The following is a 23,709-nucleotide window of genomic DNA, read 5'->3' on the forward strand; positions in this document are numbered from 1 at the left end:
TTCTGTCATTTGAGTACTACAGGGTTTCTCAAATGAGGAATGAAGAGTACCATCATTGTCAAAACTGAATAGGATTTGAGGTCAGAGAGAGAAGATCATTGATTTGAAGGAGAAAGGTTTTGGGTGAGAGTACTACAAGAACCCTGGGATACTCCAACATTGATAGCAAAATCTAATGAGAGGAAGTCATCCACCATAACATGCACTGAGTGACCAATGAGGAAGCCAGCAATACATTCAAAGAGTTCAGGAGGGAGGCCTTAATATGGCTTGTTTACGAGGCCTCAATGCCCGCCACAATCAAATACCTTGGAAATATTGAGAAGACAACAAAATATGCCTCTCAGTAGGACTCCTTATTAAAATATACTGCATCTGCCATCTAGTGTAGATACTGAAGGATGACCTTGATGACTGTAATGGGAGATTTAAATGACCATCCTATGAGGTAGTGCACATCAGAGTGGAGGATTTGTAGAATATATGCTTGGCACAGTAATCTCTCTCTCTTAAACACAAGAAGCAATACCTTCCATACACTTATCTGAATATTCACACCACTTCAGTTAAGTCTTCACCTTCTCTTTCTCTGTTCCATTTTTTCAATAGGAAATTGGGAGTGATCACTATTTTGTGATATCCATTCTTTTATGTGGATAACTATGTACTTCATGGATATCTTGATGGAAAATAGAGCAGCTAACTAGTTCACTGTGTTCTTCCATAGCAGAATTTGATTCTGTGATATTTGGCTTATCTCCTGTCAGTGATGTAGTGAATCATACAGAGTTGGATAATATAAGCTTTCACAACTGCAATTTGTAAAACACTTAGTTTCCACCATTCCCTAAACACCATGGTGGAATTTTGAATGCACAACATCTAGAACAAAGTTCAGGGGTCTTTTCCTCAGATACTCCACAACAAATCTAATTGCTTTCATAGAAATTGATTTCCTTTGCATAGTCATTGGACTCAACTTCTGCTCTCCTATGCTTCCACTTATCTCATCCAGATGGATACCACTTTACAACATCTATACATGAAGTTGACTCTTGGCATCACTCATTTCCTTGAACTCCTGTATAGATGACAAAGGCAAATTGCTTTCTACCATACAAAACCACAGGAGGCATTTTATGCCTCCTGTGGTTTTTTTGGCAAAAGACATCAGAAGTACTAAATAATTTGGGCACCAAAAAAAAAGAAAGTTTGGTTCTGGAGCCCTTTTTCTGATTGTACTCAAATGTACTCCAGTGTAAACATCTCTACAATCTTCTGTACTCAGCTGGCACCTTTTCCATTACATGGAAGCAGGTACATATTCAACCTTTTCCAAAAAAGGGAGATAAGCCTGCTGTCTAACTACCAATCAGTTACTATCATTTCAGTCCTCTCCAAAAAATAATCATCTGCAGTCAACTTCTCCTTTACCTAGAGGCTCACCAGTTGATCAGTGACTACCAGTTTGCAATCCATTAATATAGATCTGTAACTTGACCTCTTAGCCTACATCTCCCATTACTGGATGTATGCCATGGAAAAGTTTGGATAAACATGCTGTTGATCTTGACATTTTCAAGACTTTTGTTTGGCATTGAAGCCTAAGCAAATTAACTTCTTTCGGTCTAGTCGTTTAGCAGGTCATGGGAACTCCCCTTCGAACTTTACCTCCAATACAGGAGTGCCTCAGTGCTCTGTTATATCACATACCCTCTTACAATAAATGGCCTACTCAGTCACCACTAATCTTTTCTAATGATAGTATACTCTATTCTTGCTATTCATTCACCAAATCATGCAGTGCTAGGACATCACAAGCTTTAAGATATTTGGCAACCAGTGCCTTAAGCACTCAATAGCATCCTTCAGTGGGGTAAGGATAATCTCATCTTCAGTGCTAAAATCTAGTCTTACCTTTTCTTTCACAAAAGGGATCTCAGCTTACATTCCCTTACTCTCAGTAATGCACAAATCACAAAACATATCTCTCTTTCTCCTTGGACTGACATCTATCTACAGCCTCTCCCAGCATAAACACACCAAATCCTCTATAAAACCAGGCATTATTTTTTGCTTAAGATGTTGTTTTTCACCTACCCAGCTACTAACTGTACAAATTCCAAATCCACTTTTCCTTGGAATACTGTTCACATGTTTGGTGTTATGCATCTAAAATCTTCCAAAAATTTTTGAATGCTGTCGAAAGAAATGCAACTCAGCCAAAAAATGATTCCTCTCTCACAGACACTGTTTCATTTGTGTCTTTTCTATCGATACTTTCATGATTACTGCTCTACAGAACCAATTATTATTCCTCCACGTTTTGTTTGGACCGCTAAAAAAATAAAATATAATAAAAATTAAAAAAAAAATGCTTAACATTCCTTAATACAGTACAGCTGCAAACACACTGAACCTGTTGTTTTTCTTATTTATTCTTTTCTTCCATTAAAAGTTTTACCCTGCTTGTTGGAGGCCTGAAATGGTTTGAAAAAATTCCATGTATAGTTTCTAGAGTAGGGTTTTATGAATTATGTGAAAAATAAAAATACAAAAAACTATAAAATTGACAATAGACCAAAAAAAAAAAAAAAGCCATGGTAATAATGTATTATAGGTTCCCAGCTGTTTTGGGTGGGAGTAGTCACATAAAAAAATAAAACAAAAAAATAATCCTACAACCTCCAGCTCTAACAAGAAAAAAAAAGTCAAACTTTTTTAAATCTTTGTTGTAACTCACACATTGCACTGTTGTGCTATAGTTCTTCTGTATGTATGTGGGATACGTTTTAAAGAAATAAAGCTGTGGCTTGAGTATGCTATGACAGTTGTGAGAGCCAAAATGATAATAGATCAAACACACATTTTGTAACCAGATCAGCCAACACTGAAGATGTCTGGATAAAAATTTGTTAATTGAAGGATAGATTTACCACCCACCCACTTTGTGTAGGTACTTACAGGGAGAACTTTTATCAAAACATTACTTTGCCCTCCCTCCAAAAAAAAGTCTAGTCCTGTTCTGTCCTCTACTGTAGGACTGGATGATAGATATCCATTATGAGATGGTTAAACATTTGTCACCACCTTCTATAGACCAATTGCTTTGCTGCTTGAACTGTTTTCTGTTAGCATGAATTTCCAGATTCCTGGTGATGGGCAGTTATTGTCTTTCCAAAGCTAGTCAGGGATTCAAGATTTCCACCAAATTACCATCGAATTGTTTTTACTAGCCCTGTTTGTGCAAGATGTTGGCAGAATGTTACTGAAATTTGTTTATGGTTTCTAAGGAGTAGTAACTTTTGTCTTTTTCATGATGTGGCTTCAAGCATCATTCACCATCAAAATTTGTTAGTCTGGAAACTGCTTTTAGAGATGCTTGCCTTAAAAAATGAGCTCTTCTCCTATTATCAGTTTTCTCTGAACAGAAAAAGGTTGACACAACTTGGAGGTTTGGCATATACTGAAAGACCTATACAACTTTGGGCTATGAGAGAATTTTCCTCTTTTTATGAGAAACTTTTGGATAATGTTTATTGTCAAATAAATTTTTTCTTACTGGATATTATGTCTCAGTAGGAATTACTCTCTCCAAGAGGAGGTAGTTCCACAAGAGTCAATTTCAAGTAGCATGCTATTGCATTCTGTCATAAATAATGTCTTCTCTGCAGATAACTTTTATAATTCCTGCAATATGCAGGTCATGCATAGTCACAGCAAGCCATTGACCATCTTTCCACCTGTAAATAGTAACTTTCAAATGGGTTTAGGTTTTTCACCCTAGAAGCTGTGATGGAAAACCCAGTGCTGAGATTAGACAAATGATAATTCCTGTTGCAATAAGGATAAAGTTTTTGTGACTTATTCAAAAAAAAAACAAACTAATATTGCTGCTTCACAAATGTCAGTTGCATGATAATACCCTTCCTCATTGAGCACTTGGACTCCTTGAAGGTGTGACATAATAGTAATAAGTGCCAGAGGAGATGAACATCCTTCAGTTTGTTTTCTCACACCATCTTCTGGGATGCAGGCCAGTGTTATTTGTTCTGCCTCTGTTAAGCAGAGGAAAATATGGACAAAAAACACTTGTTTATATTTTCTTGATGTGGACAAGTTTCTTTCTTTCTTTTTTTTTTTTTTTTGTCTGTGTTAGGAAAACTCAACATACGTGCATTAGACTACATACAATATAATTAATGCAGCCTCAACGCCAGTGCCTATAAAAACACTGCGTTCCACTATAAACTTCTCTTTGTTCAAGTTAGGGGGACCTCTCCTCCATATACTAGTAACTCTTTCTAATACACAGAGCAGAATAGTCAAATTTTCTGTCATTACAGTCGGCGCTCAAAATCAGTCTCATGAAATCCACTCACAAGATTAGATATTATGCTGTCTTCCCATTCCCAGACAGCATATCAATAAAATCATACCAGATCACATTGGTATGATTTCATTTATATATGTACACCACTCAAAACAGTTAGGGGATATTTTAGTTTCTGTTAGATAATTATAAATTTCTGCAAATAATTATAACTATTGGGTACGTTATACATGAATAAATATTTATTACTTATGGATAGGGTGTAATTGATGAGATATTGTTTAAATAATCGTTATTTATTACAAATTGTGTTACATTTGTAAATTATTTTTTAAACTAAAATATTCCCTTATTATTTTGAGCAGTATATATATCCAAATTTTTAGTTATAAAGCTTTTTTCTTTTTTATATATGCAGTAAAATCACTGCAGAGCCTCCATAGCCTATTTGGTTTTGATGATGTACTTTGGTTTGGAAGACCTGAGTTTGAATCCCATCTGGTACATGAAGAGCCATCGTCAGGGCTTTTCAGCTGAAACAAGTTAGCTGGTCTCATACAGACAGAGGTGGCAGGTTTTCCTCCCATATACTCCAGTTTTTCATCTTGCAAAACAGGCTAACTGGCCAGAAGAACACACACACACACACACACACACACACACACACACACACACACACACACACACACACACACACACACACACACACACACACACACACACACACACACACAAATTGACATTCATAATACTTGATGAAGATAGGATTAACTATGCTATGAAAGCCTTTAATTAAGTTTCAAAGATACCAAATTACTTGCCCTCCGAGCCTAACATATTAGGGAAATTGAGAATAATACTGGTTGATTGACCTGTCACATCCTAGTTCTAGTTACTGATGCCCTATTAAAGAAAAATGAAGACAGGACCACATAAGTTTTTAAATTAAGGAGAATTTTTATGATTATTTATACAGGTATTCCATGGAATCGAAAGACTCATTGCAGAAGGCCTACACTATCCATTAACATAATACCTATCATACATCTCCTTAAACTTATTCATTGGGGTGCCTCACAGCCACCTCTGGTAGTTCATCCCACTCATTCACCACTCTTCAAGTAAAAAACCTTGTCTGCACACCCTTACTAACCACACTTTTGGATCACTTCCAAGTGTGATCCCCCCCACCCCTTGTTTTCCCTCTACTCACCATGTATTTAAAAATTTCTTTTGTGTCACTCGTATAGAATCCCTTTAGTAACTTTCATATCCCCCTCTCTTCAATCTGTCAGCTAAACTCTGCAACCTACACACCTTCCATCTATGCTCATGGGGTATATTCCACAGACTTGTCACCAGCTTGGTTGCTTGTGACATACTGACCACTGTGCCCACAGTAATCAACATGTGGCCGAATCATTATTCCGAATCATAATGGAAAATGGAATTTTCCATTATTGGAAAATTCCATTTTCCAATAATGGAAAAATAGCTCAGAAGATTACTTGGATGCTGAAGAACTCGCTGAAAAGTAAAGATAGAGAAGTAATTATCCTTCTTTATACATGTGTTCTTCAGCATCCAAGTAAACTTCTGAGCTATTTTTCCAACTCTTGTAATAGGTGTTCCAAATTTCAAATCTCTATCCATCATCGCCTCTATCCAGATCCTTATCCTCATCAATTTCCTGTAATTTAGTACCATTAATATACAAAGTATATAATCTTTTCAACCCAAAGTGCATTACCTTGCATTTTATTACATTAAATTGACAACCTTTGCCCACACTGCCAATTTATTTAAATCATTCTGTCTATCTATATCATCTTTATCAACTATTGCACTCTCCCCAGTTTTGCATCATCAGCAAATGAATATCCCCATTAAATCTTCCACTATATCATTAATGTACAAATTAAAGAGTGGTGGTCTTATACACAGTGTCTTGGGGCACCACTAGTGGCCCTAATTTGCCTTGATTCCACTTCACCATATACAACCCTATGATGTCTATCATCATAGGGCTGTATATGGTGAAGTGGAATATCCCCTAAAATATCCCTCCTGCTGCCAACCTCATATCCATTCCCATTTGTTTTAACTTATGTAATAGTTTTCTGTGCAGTATTCTGTCAAATGCCTTTGTAAAATCCATCAATATCAAAGTGTAGCCATTTCCTTTATCCAATTGTGCTGTCACCTTATTATAACATGTTGATAAATTAATGAGGCAGGACTTCCCTTTCTTAAAACCATGCTATCCACTATAGAGTATCATATTCCTATCCACCCATTCCTGAATTTTACTTTTAACCAACCTTTCCAATACTTTAGCCACCACTTCAGAGATACTAGTTGGTCTGTAATTTACTACTTCTGTCTTGGAGCCACCTTTATATAATGGGACTATCTTACCCTCTTTCCACTCACTCCCTTGGAACCTTGCCAAAGCTGAGATCTAAATTTTGTTAGAGGCACTGCCAGTTCACTTGCACATTCTTGTAGAACATGAATTGACTGACATACTGTCCAGACCCACTGCTGTATATTGATATTTTTCAATATACTGAGTACCTCAGTTCATCTACCTGAATTCTCACATCAGTCTCTGTCACTTTAGTAACTACAAAGTCACCACCTGGATGATATACCCTTGCAAAGTGATCACTTAGTAACTGAACTCCCCATGTTGGAGTAATGACAACACTAGGAAAGGATTAAATACTAATTTTAATGCTTCCAATATTTTGTATCGCTGGGATCTTCAGGGAGTACAATTAACACTTGTAACACCACACACACACACTCTCTCTCTCTCTCTCTTAATGAAACACTTTGTGGTGATTAAAGTCCTGTCTAGGTGATGCATCCTCTATGGGCATTTGTAGATGGCCTAAAATATAAATTGCGACCACTGACAGTTACTGTTTCCTAAATTTTGGGAATTTTATGCATCCATATATGTTTAGATTAGGTTGATTTCTGAGTGCCACTGCAGATTCCAAAAACAGTCTTTCCTTTTTAAATTTAGTATGGTGGTCAGGCATGGTGCAAGGCCAGATTGACCATAGTCATGATTGCAGATGTACAATTTGTGTTCATCTAAATGGATAGTGGCCGATCTACCTGTCTGTGTGAAGTAATCCAACTTGCAGGAACAGAGTACTTTATACACTCCAGACACTGAGAGAGGAAGGGGCTTATTTTCAGTAGAATAGATAAGGGGGGGGGGCTTAAAAGCTGTACTTTTTAACGACCTGGCCATTTTTTTCTGATGTGCCACTGATAGGGAATGGTGATGGTATTTCTGAAATCTGTCTGATGCGATGGGGGAGGAACCAATTATTTTTTTAATTATGTAATCACTGTAACCATTGTGTAAGAAGGTGTTGTATATACGATTGAGTTCAGAAAGAGAGGTTCCACTCAAACAAAGATTATATGCTCTATTGGTTCGAGTTTTAATTATGCTATATTGTTGCAAGGGATGGTGGTGGGAAAGTTTGTGGATGTATCTCTCTGTGTGTGAGTGGGTTTTCTATATACCACGAAGGAGAGGTTACCATTCAGAAGGCTTGTTACTAAGGAACAAGCCTTCTGAATGTTATCTAGGAAGGGTAAACTATTGTTATTTTCCTTTTCCATCATGGATGTAGGGGAATGATGATGACATTTCTGAAATCTGTCTGATTGAGATGACTGAGGAAGGAGTCTAATGTGCTTGGACCATGAGACCAAATAGAGAACACATCATCTACGTATCTTAGCCAGATAGAAGGTTGGAGAGTGGCTGAATCAATTGCTCGTTTTTCAAAATTTTCCATGTAAAAATTGGCAGGGGGGGGACCCATAGCAGTTCACTCCATCTGTTTGTAAATTTTGTTCTTCTAAGAAAAACAACCAGAATTGATGACAAAGGAAAAGTGATCCGAATATCAGAAAGAAAAATTAATGTTTTTTAGTGTTTTGTTTGTTCATCTCCCTCCTCTCTCTCAGTTCCTGGAGTATATAAAGTACCCTGTTCTTGCAGGTTGGCTTACTTCAGACAGACAGGTAGATTGACCATGAGCGCAACACAAATCATACATCTGAAATCACAACTATGGTCAATCTGGCTCTGCTGACTATGTATTGGATACAACTCACAGGATCTTCTGGAAGAAAACCACCATGCTCCACCATAGTAAATTTAAAAAGGAAAGACCAATTTTGGAATCTGCATCGGCACTCAGAAATCAACCTAATCTAAACAAATACAGATTCATAAATATTCCCAAAATCTGTGAAACAATAATCATCATAGGTCCCAATTTACATCCTAGGCCAGTGATGGCGAACCTATGACACAAGTATCAGCATTGATGCACTTGAGGGTTTCAGGTGACACACCTTTGATGTTGAAAATATTGGTATTCTGATGAAAAAACTGCGATAAATCGTGTAAGATCGCTCTCATTTAAGGTGAAGGTAGGTTTCGGCTTTGAGAATAAACTCAAAATATTTCAACGTGATTTAGAAAGTAACAATTTTAAGTATTTCCCAAGAGTGAAAATTTTTTTTTAACGAAACCAGTGCCAAAAATCGTGAACAATATATCAACCAATCTATCGAAGTTCTAAAATCAGAAACTGAGCAGTTTTCTTCTAGATTTGAGCAATTTCGAATGTTGGAACAAACAATCCAATTCATAAAGTATCCTGATGAAACAGAATTCATGGATCTTAAATTAGATGGCTTTGAGTAGTTCTAGAAATGCAACTAGCTGACTTCCAGTGTAATCTTATCTGGAAACGAAAGTTTATTGCTCTTAGAAATGAATTAGAAGAACTTGAGCGGGAATGTCTGCATGATACTGCATATAAAAATTCAGGTTGTGAAATTCTAAGCATGTGGAATAGCCTTCCTGGAAACTTTCATGCTCTTAAAATCTTTGCCAAAGCTCTTCCAACAATTTTTCTCTTCTACATACTCTTGTGAAACTATTTTCTGCCTTAAATAATATCAAATCGAAAGGAAAAAATAGATTGAGCAATGATTTGAGCACTGCCTGTGTAGCATTAAAATGTACACACTGTAGCCCTTCTATAAAGCAACTTTTTACCAGCACTCAGCAACAGAAAAGTCATTAAATGTGAGTTTGTAATTTCAGTTTATTAAATTAATTGTATAATATGAATTCATAGATTTTATATCAATGTCCTATTAAATAAATAGATCAATATGATATAAGTCACCATCTATGATTATGTAGTTAAATTTATAATGCATGTATGCAAGTGGCACATCAACAATCAATATTTAAAAAAAAAAAAAAAAAAAAAAAAAAAAAAAGATGTTTGACACACCTGGGTAAAAAGGTTCGCCATCACTGAATGAGTGACTCTAAAGTCCTGTCTAGGTGGTGCTAATAAATCTGGCTCTGCTGACTATGTATTGGATACAACTCACAGGATCTTCTGGAAGAAAACCACCATGCTCTACCTAGTAAATTTAAAAAAAGGAAAGACTGTTTTTGGAATCTGCATCAGCACTCAGAAATCAACCTAATCTAAATAAATACAGATTCATAAATATTCCCAAAATCTGTGAAACAATAATCATCATAGGTCCCAATTTACATCCTAGGCCATCTATAAATGTCCATAGAGGGTGCACCATCTAGATAGGACTTTAGAGTCACTCATGTGTTTCATTAAGTATTGTGTTGTTTTTGTGTGTGCTACAAGTGTTATATGTACTCCCTGAAGATTTATCATTGACTGAGATGAAATATTGGAAGCATTAAAATTAGTTTTTAATCCTTTCCTAGCTGTCAGTACTCCACTAAACCTCCAACATGATGTCCTCTCTGCACTTAAGCCTTAACACACAGTGACTATTTATTCTATTTTTCTGTCATCAGTACTAAGTAAAGTTATTTTTCCATAATTATTCTTTCTCTTACTTGCTACATAGCAAAAAAATTTTGAATTTCTTTGGCCTGCTTAGCTAATTTTCTCTCAAAATCTGATTTAGCCTTCCTTACCATACTTGCTTGTGCTTTTTATTGCTCATGAGCATGCTAATCAACTTTTTTGTTTACAGTTCTTCCACAATGCTTTTTTTTTTTTTTTTTTTTTGCTGCTCCTTCTTTATATTACTAGTCATCCACTTAATGCCTACTTGATCCTGACCCTGGGTATACACTTATGACATTCATTCCATGTAGCTTCTTATACCATGGCACTGTTTCAAGTTGCCTCCTAAGTTTGTCATAGCCAACTTTGTGGTTCAACATATATCCTTTCTTGACTGAAAATTCCACGTCAAGCAATCTCCCAGGACAAGACTGCATGATCACTTCCCTCTGAATGGAGGTAAAGTTGCTACTGTAATTATAGATAGATCTTCTGATGCTATTACCAGATCAGACATTCAAACTCCTGGTCTCCTCCATCAGGTACTGTTTCAGGTAATTATCCCTTAGTCTTCTTCTGCAGTTTTTCCCACTTTATCTCTTAGTAACTGTATAAATTCCATTTCCATTTTCCAGTTGCCCTTTCCTCCTTCCAATCTATATCCTCATAGTTGAAGTCTCTCATGAGAATTGCTCAGCCTGCACTCATTGTGTAATCTGCAAGTGGATGTCATCCACATCTTCTTCTTCTTCTGGATCCCCCAACTCGATAGAAGCAATCAACAATATATTTTGTCTTGTTGGCCTCTATCTCACATTAGACAGCCTCAAGCGAACTATTTCCTTCAGATCTACAATCTTAACTTCTATTTTTGTTAGCTGAAGTTCTTCAGCTGTCATTAATAATAATACCCCCCCTCCTCCTGCCCTATTTCTTCTCTCTTCTCTGAAAACACAATATTTGTTACATTCTACCCCCTGTAACTAAATTATTCTCTGAAACCAGGTCTCACTGTTGCCAATACTTTTTTTGGACAAGTCAAGTCGACTAATGCCATAAACTCCTCTCCTTTATTTCTGTTACATACATTTCAACATCCCCTTGGTCTCGCAGCTACCGTTACACAATGTCATTACCTGCCTATTCGGATTCAAAACCTGTGAAACAGCACCAGCCCTTCACAATCTTTCCTACACTCATACTCATCTCAGGGTAGCTATTTTCTCATAGTCATTCCTGCACTCACATTCATATGTCCCAGGAGTGACTAGACACATGCTTGATTACCCTTTATATCTAATTTCCCTGGTTTTGCACTTCCTCTCACTGAACAACATTTTCTCCAAGCATCTAACTCCAAAACCATTCAAGTGCAGTCAGTCAGTTGTATACAGGTCCTTTCATCCATTAGATTCACTCCACATCTATAAACTGCACACCATTCCTCCTACACAGTCTTCTCATTGAATCATTGGCAATCATGGCCCTTCTTCTCAGTTCTAATACCAATGCATAATCTTTACTTAGTCTTCCATTTTGCTTGTTCCAACACGTCTTTAATATTCTCTTTCATTACATATTTCTCACCTTTAAAATCATCTGTGCCTGCCAAAACAATTAACTCATTCACTTTTTTCTTCTGCAAACTTATAGCTTCACTAACATCCTTTATTTTCACACCTGGAAAACATGCTTTCATCGCTTTCTCGTTAAGTATACCTCTTATTATTGAATCTCCATACAATACTTTCTTTTCTCCCAGTTTCTTGCACTTTTATGCTTTCCCCCATTTGCTCTTTCTTTCTTTGTCTCTCCCTCCAACTATACCACATGCCTATCATTTCTTAAGTCATTCGAGATCATGTTTTGTCCCATGAAGGAGTCTGCATAACCTTGTAATTTTTTCTGCAATGGCATCTCATCATCATTATTACTTTCATCCACTTCAAACTCTCATTCATATTTTGTGTTCTGTCATTCACTGTTTTTGCTACATTCTCCATAACACTTTCACAGTTCTACCTCATATCCTTAATATTAGTCATTTCATTCTTCCGCTTCCAACATGGCTCGCATTTCATGCATTCACTCTTGAAACATTTCTAACAAACATTCTTTTCGTTCTTGCTCTCATACCATAAAACCATTCACTCTCAGCAATGAATACGTTTAACATGCTACGTTGCAATAAATCCCACATCAATATCATTCAACATCAGTGTCTTGGCTGCTATTTTCTCTTGTACAATATTATTACAAAGCATTCTATGTTATGCTTTGTAATAATATTGCGTAATAATAGTCATGTAACAACACACTTTACAACACAGTCAAAAATTAAAAAAATAAATAAATTCATGCCAATTAACAATATTGCCAATATTTACTGAAAATGACTTATCTGAGCAACATATATAGTGCAACTGCTACAAAGGACAATGCTACTCCCCTTATGTCAGGATGTGAATAGATTGGCCTGGAAAAGAGGTTCATGGACACCTGTATGTTATATATGATCAAAAAAATCTCAGCCTTGCATCAGTTCTACACCATGTTTAAAACAGCTTTTTTCTCCTCATCTTAAATTCATTTTTTCTTGCTATGATATCTAACATTGAATAACTTTATATATAAACCAGGTACTTTCCTTTTCTTAATGAGATTAAATCAGAGGGATATCAAATGGATAGTTGTGATAGTTTGTTGTTATCAATGTCATTTGTACCTATTCCTGCTAAACATATCCTAGTCCTGTCTTCTTTGCATAAGTGTCAGCTTCTTTTATCAGTGAGTCTCTATTTAATATTAATTAGCAACCTGTACTCAATAACTGACTACTTCCCCTTCAAGAATATTTGTGTGTTTACGAACTGTTCCCATTTGTTGGAGATTTGTGATCTTTTGACACGTCAAAAACATGTAAGCAGCTTTAATTTCCATATCATACTGGAAAATCCTGAAAAAAGTTTGGCCATTGAAGATGACCTTAGTAGATTTTCAGGGATGTAGTGTACCAACCTTTTGCAATACAATATCTTCAAATTATTTATGATTCCCATGTCCAGTGGCTGTACCAGGGATGTGGTGATAGCAGGAAGAAATTCAAGTTGAATGTTTTCCAAACAATCTAATTGACGGTGTGCTGCATAGTTGTCCAGAAGCAGAAGAATTTTTCTTGAATTTTGTTGCAATTCTTCATCTCAGCTTATTAGCCATTCCTGAAAAATAGTAGAAGTCATCCGGCATAATACAGAACTGGCAGACTTGTCCATTCTAAGTCCTTTAAAGCATCAAGGCTTGGTGCTTTTTTCAATAACCAACAGTTTCCATTTTTCACTTCCCGACATGTTACAGCAATTCAACACGGTAACATGATCCATTGCTTTTTTTTGAACTTGACAGTGCTGCAAGTTTATAGCTCAGGGAATGTGTTGTGTACACAGTAAAACAGACATGTTTCATCAGTGTTAGATCCTAAATGAAGGAATCTTGGATAGAAATCATTCATTTAGGATCTAACATATAAAAAAGGCAAACATAGAGAAATACCTGCACATCAATTGTAATTAAAAGTGAAACTTCCTCACTTTATGAAAAAAATTGTATTCTTTATTTAAGCACCTTATATTTAAGCTATTGTGATTAATTTAAGATTTCATTTTGTATGTCTTTAAAAGGAGGGATAATGTGAATTAAATTTAAGCCTTACGTGAGCTATGTAAAATTTATTGTGAGTCATCATAAAGCCGTTAAGTATTAATTCCTGGAAGGCCTAAAGCTACACGCGTACAGCGTAACGCTGGCGGGTATAGCTTACTCGGAAAATCACGTAACCATGTATTCCATGAATCCGAGAATATCAGCGTCATAGAAATGAAGGATAAGCAAAAGGGTGAAATTAGTAAGGTTCTTGTGCAAAAAGGGGCTAAAAAAAAAGAGGGCGCTCGATAGGAGTATAAAAGGGGGTTAGCCTGGAACAAGGGGGCTTTTTCTTGATCACTTGTCGTATCGTTTTCCTGTTGGGTGGTTCGGAAGTTGGCGGGCAGTTTCGCTTAAAGGGGGGGGAGATGAAGTCTGTGATGTCAGGCAGTGAGCGTTCGTAAAGAAATGAAGCTGGATTCTATGCAAAGCTGAAGGAAGAAAATTCCAGTCGTAGCAGAATCAAGCCGTTGCTGGAAAGCCCCATTGAGTTGTTCCTGAAACGCAAGGAATTTGAGTCCATTTCCGGCAGAAAGAATGAAGATAATATAATCCCTACATTGGCATATAGACAGCCAAAATAGATGAGAAATATCCAGAAAAACACGTGGTGCAGAACGACATGGGAAAAAAAAAAGGTCGGTAAGGTGCTATTGTTCTAATTTTATGTGAATGTTCATTTGAAGAAAGAAGATTGTTTACAATTATGAAATTAAGAACTTTATAATAAGGAACTCTGTGGACAGTCACTATTTAGAAAGTTAACCCCATTTGTGAGTAAGAAGAATTGTTTAGGAGAGATTTTTGTAACTTGTATGTGATAGAATTAACTTGATGCGATATAGTTTGTTCTTACGAGTAATACTGCTAGAAGGAATTTAGCTTGACTTATTATCATTTGATTTGTATCCCAATGCGTAATTACAGTGTTTAGCATGCCTTATAAGTTTTAATTAGTTCGAACGTGTTAATCTCTTAGTTTGAGTTTATTTAGTATTGAACATAATTAAGTGTATGAATTTTGTATTGTGTTTTAGATATTCCAATAAACATGTCATATTTTCCTGAACCTGAGTCATGCCTGATTACGATTCCAAAATGCTTATAAAAATAGAACCTGACTTTGGCGGGAAGGATTTAGTGAGTGAATATAAATATAGATTTAGGTCACGACTGCAATAATCTAGATCTATAGGGCAGTTAAGTAAGATATTGGGTAAGAAAGTTAAGAATCTAGTATTGGCTCCCTGAGTAAGGATCTTTTCTACCATAGGAATACTGGCTGGCGCAGCAAAATATAAATTCGCCAGTATCCAAAGAGGAAACAATCCTAGATATAAAATTAAGATTAAAATTAAGTATAAGGAAATAAATAAATATAAAACATAGATATAATAATAAGAAGCAACTTTTTAACAATGGTGCAGTCGACAGGATTTTGATTGAATAAGGTTTTGGGTAAGAAAGGATAGATTTAAGTAAACAACAAATTAAATATAGCAACGTCGATATAGATATAAACAATAAGAACAACTTTTTAACATCAGCATCATAGATTTCATCAGGACTAAACTTCTGCAGCAATTCGGGTAGTTTAGTTGATTTCCATTGTTCAGCACTCACATCATCAACACTGTCCTTCTCACCGTGTGCCTTCTTAAATTTTATTTCATGTCCGCCATTGCAATAACCATCTGTAGCTTTAAAGGTCACATGACCCAGCTTTTTAGCTAAATCTTCTGATTTTTTTTTTTAACATTTAACCATTAATACGCATGTCTCATCCAGTTGCAACACAGAACCATTGATTGAGAGGCTCCTCAACATCTGGATCCTTACCTTCTCGTTTTTGTTTTGGGATTTTTCTTGTTGTTCATCATGCAATGCCCATTCTAGTAGTTTGTCCTGCTGGTCTAACAAACATGCAGTTGTAGATTTTGGAACACTGCTTATTTCTGCTAACTGATGATGACCTTAATATAATGATAGAAGACCTATATCATGAAAACAGAAAAGTCGGTCTAAAAATAAACAGAAAAAAAACCAAAATCATGTTTAGTCATTTTGTAACACCAAAAAACATAATAATAGAAAACAATTTCTTGGAAAGAGTCTCTTCATATACATACTTAGGTCATCTCATTGATCTAAACTGTGGACTCCAAAAGGAAATAAATAGGAGCGTTCAGCGTGCCTGGGGTGTATTCAGAAAATTGAAAAGCATTTTTCAAAATAATGATGTCCTGCTCTGTTTAAAAAGGAAGACATTTAACCAGTGTATACTTCCAGTCATCTCATATGGTTGTGAAACTTGGTCGCTAACAAAAGCACTGGCAAATAAATTAACACCTCAAAGAAAAATGGAGAGGTTGATGCTAGGCATTACATTAAAAGATAAGAAGCCAGACTCGCATCACTGATATCATTCTTCACCATAAGCGACTAAAATGGAAATGGGCTGGACATCTATCCAGAAGAGAAGATGAGCGATGCACCACCATACTAATGAACTGGATTCCAGAAGAAGGGAAATGAGGATGTCTTAAAAGAAGGTGGGGTGATGAATTGTCAAATTTTGTTGGGGGAAAATTGGTCAACCATTGCCAAGAACAGAGAAAGATGGAAAGAACTGGAGGAGGAGGCCTTCGTCCAGCAGTGGACAGAAAATGGCTGAAAAGAAGAAGACCACGATGACTGGTCTAAGAAGTTTTTTTTCTTGGCATCTTGATGAGGCTTTATAATAAACATAAAATTAAATTGCAACACTGTTTGTTACACTTTTTACTAAAAAATTAACACACACACACCTGTTTTAATCAATAATATGCTACCTAGCAGTCCTATAAATATCAGGTCATCCCAAAAGTAATATCGTTTTTAGCATTAAGTTTTGAAAGGATATAAAAGATAAATCACTTTATAATTTAATCAAGTTTATATTCTCTATTTGAATCAATAATGCTCTTCCACCATTGTGAAAGATTCATAATGCCATTCCTATAAAATTCAGAAAGTTTGCAGGCCGAATAGGTTCAATTTCAGTGCTTCTAATATATCGTATTTTTTTCATTAATGAAATGCTACAAACTTCGAAATAAGTGGTAAGATCAAGTGAATACTGAGGATGTGAGAGCCTTTTCCCAGCCGTGTTCCTCAGTCTTGGTGTAGGTGATTCTTGCATTATGAGGGTGTGCGTTATCATGGAAAAAAACAACACCCATTCAGTTGACCAAAGAACACCTCTTTTCTTTCAGTTTTTCATTCAATCGAGTTGTTCACAGTATTCTTCATCGGTGATTGTTTAGTTTTGTGGCAAGAGTTCAAAGTGTATAATACCATCCATATCCTGCCAAATGCTTAACAAAACCTTCTGAGGGTGGAGATCTTGTTTTGGCTGATGTTTAGCCTGTTCCCCAGAATGATGTTGGAAGTTTTTTCCCACTTGGTTAGACTATAATAAATTTAGTTTAATCCAAGTGTAACTTTGATAAAGGATTTGCAACTGAAGTATCTTCAGGACTGAGGCAACTCGTGGTAAAAGTGGAACAAGCTCTCATCACTACTTGTCTTAGTATCTCCCATAATGCAAAGCACATCTCCTTGCAGACATGTATAATGCTATGCATGAAGGGAAGGGCCACTGCCCAGACCTGTTTCTACTTTCATTGAGGTCTCGTCAGTGGGAGCCAGACCCAGAGGTGGTGATACTAAGGTGGAAGCAATGGAGAAGTCATATTTACCTATATGAGTTGCCAAAAGGTGTCTCACCTTATTATTAAATTACTCTGGTTTAGAGAAAGATGCTGGAAGTTTTTTTTCCACATGGTTAGACTATAATAAATTTAGTTTAATCCTTTATCCAAGTGTAAGCAAACAAAGTTTGCACCTGAAGTATCTTCAGGACTGAGGCAACTTGTGGTAAAGGTGGACCAAGCTCTCATCACTACTTGTCTTAGTATCTCCCATAATGCAAAACACATCTCCTTGCAAACATGTATAATGCTATGCATTGAGGGAAGGGCTACTACAGACCAGTTTCGACCTGTATTGAGCTGCCACAGGATGAGCCAATGCTGAGAGTTCTTCTCAGTGGGAGCCAGGCCCAGGGGTGGTGATACTAAATATGATACTGTTACTTCCACTTTAGTATCACCACCTCTGGACCTGGCTCCCACTGAAGAGACCTCGATAAAGGTCGAAACCGGTTGGAAGCTTGGGTGATGAATGGCAATGCTGTAGCCCATGAGGTTTTAACTGAGGCTCGGCTGTTGTTGTCGCCCAGGTCCTGGGTGTGCGCGTGTGTGTGTGTGGGGGGGGGACGTGTAATGAATGGCAATGCTGTAGCCCATGAAGTTAACTGAGGCACGGCTGTTGCTATTTGCTGTTACCCCTTCAGACGACATATGAGCAAATGAGCGGCTCTGCTCAGTGGTTGGGTGAGCCTGCCACGGGGTAGAGTCAACGCTGAGAGTTCTCAGTTGCAGGGTGAGCCTGTTACTGAGGGGGGAACAATGCTGAGTTTGTGTAGTTTGACCTGTACTTGAACATTCAATAAAAGTCGAAATCGCTCTGGGTAGTTCCCTTCCCTTAATGCATATCATTATACATGTCTCCAAGGAGATGTGCTTTGCATTATGGGAAATACTATGACAAGTAGTGATGAGAGCTTGGTCCACCTTTACCACAAGTTGCCTCACTCCTGAAGATACTTCAGCTGCAAACTTTGTTTGCTTACACTTGGATAAAGGATTAAACTAAATTTATTATAATCCCTAGAATGAACCCAATGCCTTCTGCACTTAACATTCTTACTTTTCATCATTGGTGACTACACCACTCAGAAATGAGATTGAACCTCTTTTGACTAAAGAACAATGCAAATGTTGATGCACTCTTCGGTTGTTGTTCATCAGTTCATGAGGAACCGACTTGCTGAGCTTAGATACTATTCCAGGTTCTCGCAAATAGTGATGGATGTTCAGTTACAGTGAATTAAGATCTTTTGCTAAATCTTCAAATATTCAGTTGCATTGGCATTTCTTAGAATAGCAGCTTCCAGCATATCATTATCAAGAGAGAACGGGATGTCCAGAGTGAGGGGAGTCTTTCAAGCTAAAGTGCCCTTGTTGAAATTTTTGGAACCATTGCTTGCACTTTCGCACATTCAAAACATTATCACCATACACTTCTTGCACATTTTATACAGTGTTAGCAGTATTGTTGCCTTTTCTTGAATTCATAAAGCATGATATGCCTAATGTGCTCTTCAGTGACTTCCATAGTAATAAAGGGTTATTTAAACAATAACTTATGATGTTCTTGCAAGGTGGAATTACTTAGAATGAGGCTGCCTCAGCTTAGCGGTACTTATAAATCTTTAAAAATTCATGTTTAGATAATCTGAGACATGCTTGAACAAGTATAAAAAAAGACATTACTTTTGGGATGACCTGATAGAGTTGTTACTGTCAAAACATGCATGTCCTCTCTAATCTGTATCCCGAGATTGACATACAGCAGCACTGTCTATCAACTCACTACATGGGTGCCATCTACAGCCACTGTCCTGATAAAGTCCAAATAAGCGAAGCAACTTTGGGTTATATTCTCAATTTGTTTCCGTTCTTCAATATTTGTCTCAAATAAACGGCTGTCCTGAATAACTGATGCCCCAATTAACTGGAATCTGCTGTATATAATAGTTTATTATGGCTCCTTCAAGCTCATGATATTTCCTGCCCAAATTTAGCTGTAATTTCAGACTGTAGTCCCACTGATTCTAGCTTGATACCTGAAGTATTAAAACTAATTCTGTTATACAGCAGAAAATAATTATTTAAATAGAAAATTTTGCAGTATAAGATTTATCTTATGTTGCAGAATTTTCTTCCACTGCTTCTCTCTCTCTCTCTCTCTCTCTGTATGTGTATTCCCCCCCCCTTTCCGTGTATGAAATTATTTAGTTCACAACATGCAACCAAATCTTGTCTTTCAGCATGTTTTTGTTTTATGGTAGTATTTTAGTTGTGTTTGAATTTAAGAAAAAAAATTTGAAAGCTGAAATAATCAACAGATTCATTTGCTTAAATTATTTTTGCAGTTTTATCGTGTAGATTAAGTATGCCATTTTTCTGTTTTCCTTATGTCATATTTAACCATTTCATGTTGCTACTTTATAGCAAGATGTGAAAGAAGAGGAACCTAAACCTACCAAAGTTGAATATGCAGTTGCAAAGTATCTCCGAGAAAAACTTCCAGAGAAGAAAACCACACTTCTTAGCCACAAAGTTGAATATTTTATTGGTAAATAAGAAATTTATCATATAAGAAATTTTGTGTTGTATATTTTATTTTTAATCTATATATTAACTTTGTGTTTATTAAATAAGACTGATACTAAGATATAGAAAATCTGAAGATTAAGTTTTAACTCCGTGAGTGAAATTGATGTACAGTTATTATTACAATGGGTGTCTCCAGGGAATCAGAAGACTCATCATGGGAGACCCTATATTGACACACTAGCAATTATTCACACAAAATCTATCATACCTGTCCTTTAACTCATTCAAAGATGAAGCGCTCACAACCACCTGTGCTAATTCATTCTGCCCATTCACTGCCCCTCTGGGGTAGCAACAGTGTGAACTCCTTGAACTATCCAAATTCATATTTACACCTGGATGCATACATCAATTGACCTTGAACTATGTTCAAGGTCGATTTTATGCATATAAGGGAAAAATGGAGGCATCCAGAGGAAAATCAATCCCACATCCTGAGGATGGCTAACTCAGTGTTTAAAAAATACATGCACATAAAATAAATCATATTATTTAGTGTATGACAACCCCCCAATTTTTTCTTTCTTGTATTAATGCAACGTTAAGTATTGTTGTTATATCCATTATTTTTATATCTATGCATATCCATTATTTTTTTGCATAGATTTAGTATTTAATAACTACCTAAATGTTCATCCAAGAAATTAAGCTTCCCTTTTCATACTTGCCGTATAAGACAACCCATGATTTTGAGGGGGTTTTCTGTAGTAATTGAGAGTCGTCTTATATGCCAACATATATGGTAACATTATTAGCCGAAATGTCTGTGAATTATGTGTATTCTCTGGCCAGTTTGTCTGTTTTTGAGTGATGAAAAACCAGTTTTCTGGGAGGGCAACTTTTCCATCCTCTATATATGACCATCTACTTGAAGTTTAGTTGAAGAGCCCTTATGAAGGTTCTTCATCTCCTAGAAGAGGTTTGAACTCAGGGTCTTTGCAGTCAAAGGACTACATCATTCATTATTGCACATGGAGGATCAGCCTCAAATACTGGTTACTGCTGTATTAAACTGATACAAATATTAAGAAATTTGTCACCCACATATAAATTGATTTGTGTTATTTGCTCAGCTTAACTTTTCATTTATTCTTTCATTTAAAAAAAAAGTTTTTTTTTCATTTTTTTTAATTACTTTAGTATTTTTTCATACAATACATGTTCAATTGCCACATTACCTAATTATTATACATATTTTAGTTAACCTGTCCTCTAGCCATAATTATTTAATTTCTTCCTGGAGTGCCAGTGTATAAGACACACTCCCTTTTTTTGTACACATTTTTTAGGAAAAAAACTTTATCACTGAATATTATAATGAATTTACAGTATTTCAAATATAAAGTAATAAGTAGGTCTACTTTCAATGAATACCTAATCTAACTAGGAAAGAGTACCCACCTTTTAATCTTTGTCAAAACCCAGAAATTCATCTCCAGATAAATGAAGAGACACTTGAAACCTCTTCTAAATCAGAATCTGAGTCCTCATGCAACAAATTGTCCTCTGTACCATCCAGTGCATTACTAATGCCACACTTCTTAAATGATTTAACCACTGTCTCAGTTTTCACACCATCTCATGAAGCTTTGACCCACTCACAAACTTGTGAAATGCTAGGCTTCTTCCTGATGGCGTAACTCAAAATCTGAAGGCTGTATCCAGCTATTCCACTTCTCCTTCATAAATCCTTTAAATAGTTTATTAATACAGACATCTAAAGGTTGAAGCTGACTAGTTAGAGCTCCTGGAATTACAGCTAATTGAGTTTTCAATTCCTTGACTTTATTTTTCTCTATGCAGCCCTGTTTCCAGTTCTTCAGCATACGCAATCACACGTGGCTTGTATGCAATATTGTAGTAATGGCAACGTTTTTCAGCCATAATTTTCAAGAAATTTAGAGAAAATTTAACTGTGGAAATTTATTACCGTTCACAACAACTTTCACTCACAGATTTTCTATCGTAATGGAGGAGGGAAAGCAATTTGCATTCACTGAATTTTCAGGGCTTGACTATTGACAACAATTGGAAAGTTTAAACGAACAGAAACACAGCTGTGATCGTCGATGACAGTGCATGCACATCCACTGAACTCTATAACTGGAATGTTCTACACACCGCAAGGAAACAAGAAAGAAATTGTGTAACTCAAAAAAGAAAATTTCCAGAAATGAAAGTAATAAAAAATTGAGTATCGGCGTATAAGATGCACCCTGTTTTTCAGATCTATTTTCAAAGAAAAAAAGTGCGTCTTATGTGCCGGCAAATACGGTATATAAATTCACCACTTTTGTAATCAGTTGCTGAATGCCCTTTCACTCACAGATTTTCTATCGTAATGGAGGAGGGAAAGCAATTTGCATTCACTGAACTTTTCAGGGCTTGACTATTAAATTTCCTCTCCTTCTCCTGTTATATAAATTCACAGATTACAACTAATTGATTTCTTATAACTATATTGATACAATCCCTCTACACATTCATTCTTCTCTGAATATCTTCAGGTTTTTTGTTTTTTTTTGCTCTATCTTTGCTCTAGAGACCAAACATAGAACTCTTTTCAGTCCTCCAATACGCAGGGCACTGGTCTGACACCAGATGATGAAAGTCATTTTCCACATAAAGACAGTCATTAATATTCATGTCTTGGGCAGTATTTGAACCCATAGCCTGTTGGTTGGAGATCAGATGCTTTAACCAATCTGGCAAACATGATTCCTGACATGTTTTCACTATCAGTAATTTTCAAGAATCATTATCAAATTCCTGATATATACCCTCAAGGGCTGTACAGGATATGATAGTACTACATGAAAAAATTACATCATTACTAACTTCCTATCTACAATTTTCCTCCAAATCAGTCTGTTAAACGTCAAGACTCCAATATTATCAGGTCTTATATTTCTGTCGTTCTGTCTTCTAAGGCACTTTTTACTGTATCAATCCACCTATATCTTGGTCTTCCTCTGGGTCTTTTTCCTGCCAACCTGGCAAAGAACACTTGTTTTGCTAATCTTTCCTCTCCCATTCTGTTTAAGTCACCATACCACCTGAGATTAGCTCTGCTAATGCATTCCTGGATGCTGACAATATCAAGTTCTTTCCTAATATCCTCATTTTTAATATGATATTGCCATGGATGCCATCTGTTCATGCCCCTAATCTTTCTCAGGACTCTCATATCTGCAGTCTCTTAAGTCTTTGATCAAGTGTTTTACTTATAACCCAGCTCTCAGATCCATAAGTTAAAACTGGTTTAAAAACTGACTTGTATACAGCTAATTTAGTGTTCCGACTAATTTCTCTCTTATTCCATATCAGTTTATTCAGTTGACTTCCAACCATACCAGGTTTGTTGATTCTGTTGTCTATTTCCATATTTAACTTACGATCTTCACTAAAAATCGTGCCTAAGTAGCTGAAATGT

At 36.2% G+C, this 23,709-nt stretch overlaps 1 protein-coding gene across 1 annotated transcript in view; it reads left to right on the forward strand.

Annotated features, from left to right (window-relative positions):
• Positions 1-23,709, forward strand: part of Trp1 (translocation protein 1) — a 147,209-nt gene that overhangs the window by 14,482 nt on the left and 109,018 nt on the right. Inside the window, exon 2 of the mRNA XM_090402552.1 lies at positions 20,112-20,235. Coding sequence (XP_090258678.1) covers positions 20,112-20,235 — 124 coding nt within the window. The remainder of the gene's footprint in view (positions 1-20,111; positions 20,236-23,709) is intronic.

The sequence above is a fragment of the Typopeltis vanoorti genome, chromosome 13 (genome assembly GCF_054136105.1).
Source record: "Typopeltis vanoorti isolate ZY-2024b chromosome 13, IOZ_Tvanoo_1.0, whole genome shotgun sequence".
NCBI classification, from domain to species: Eukaryota; Metazoa; Arthropoda; class Arachnida; order Uropygi; family Thelyphonidae; genus Typopeltis; species Typopeltis vanoorti.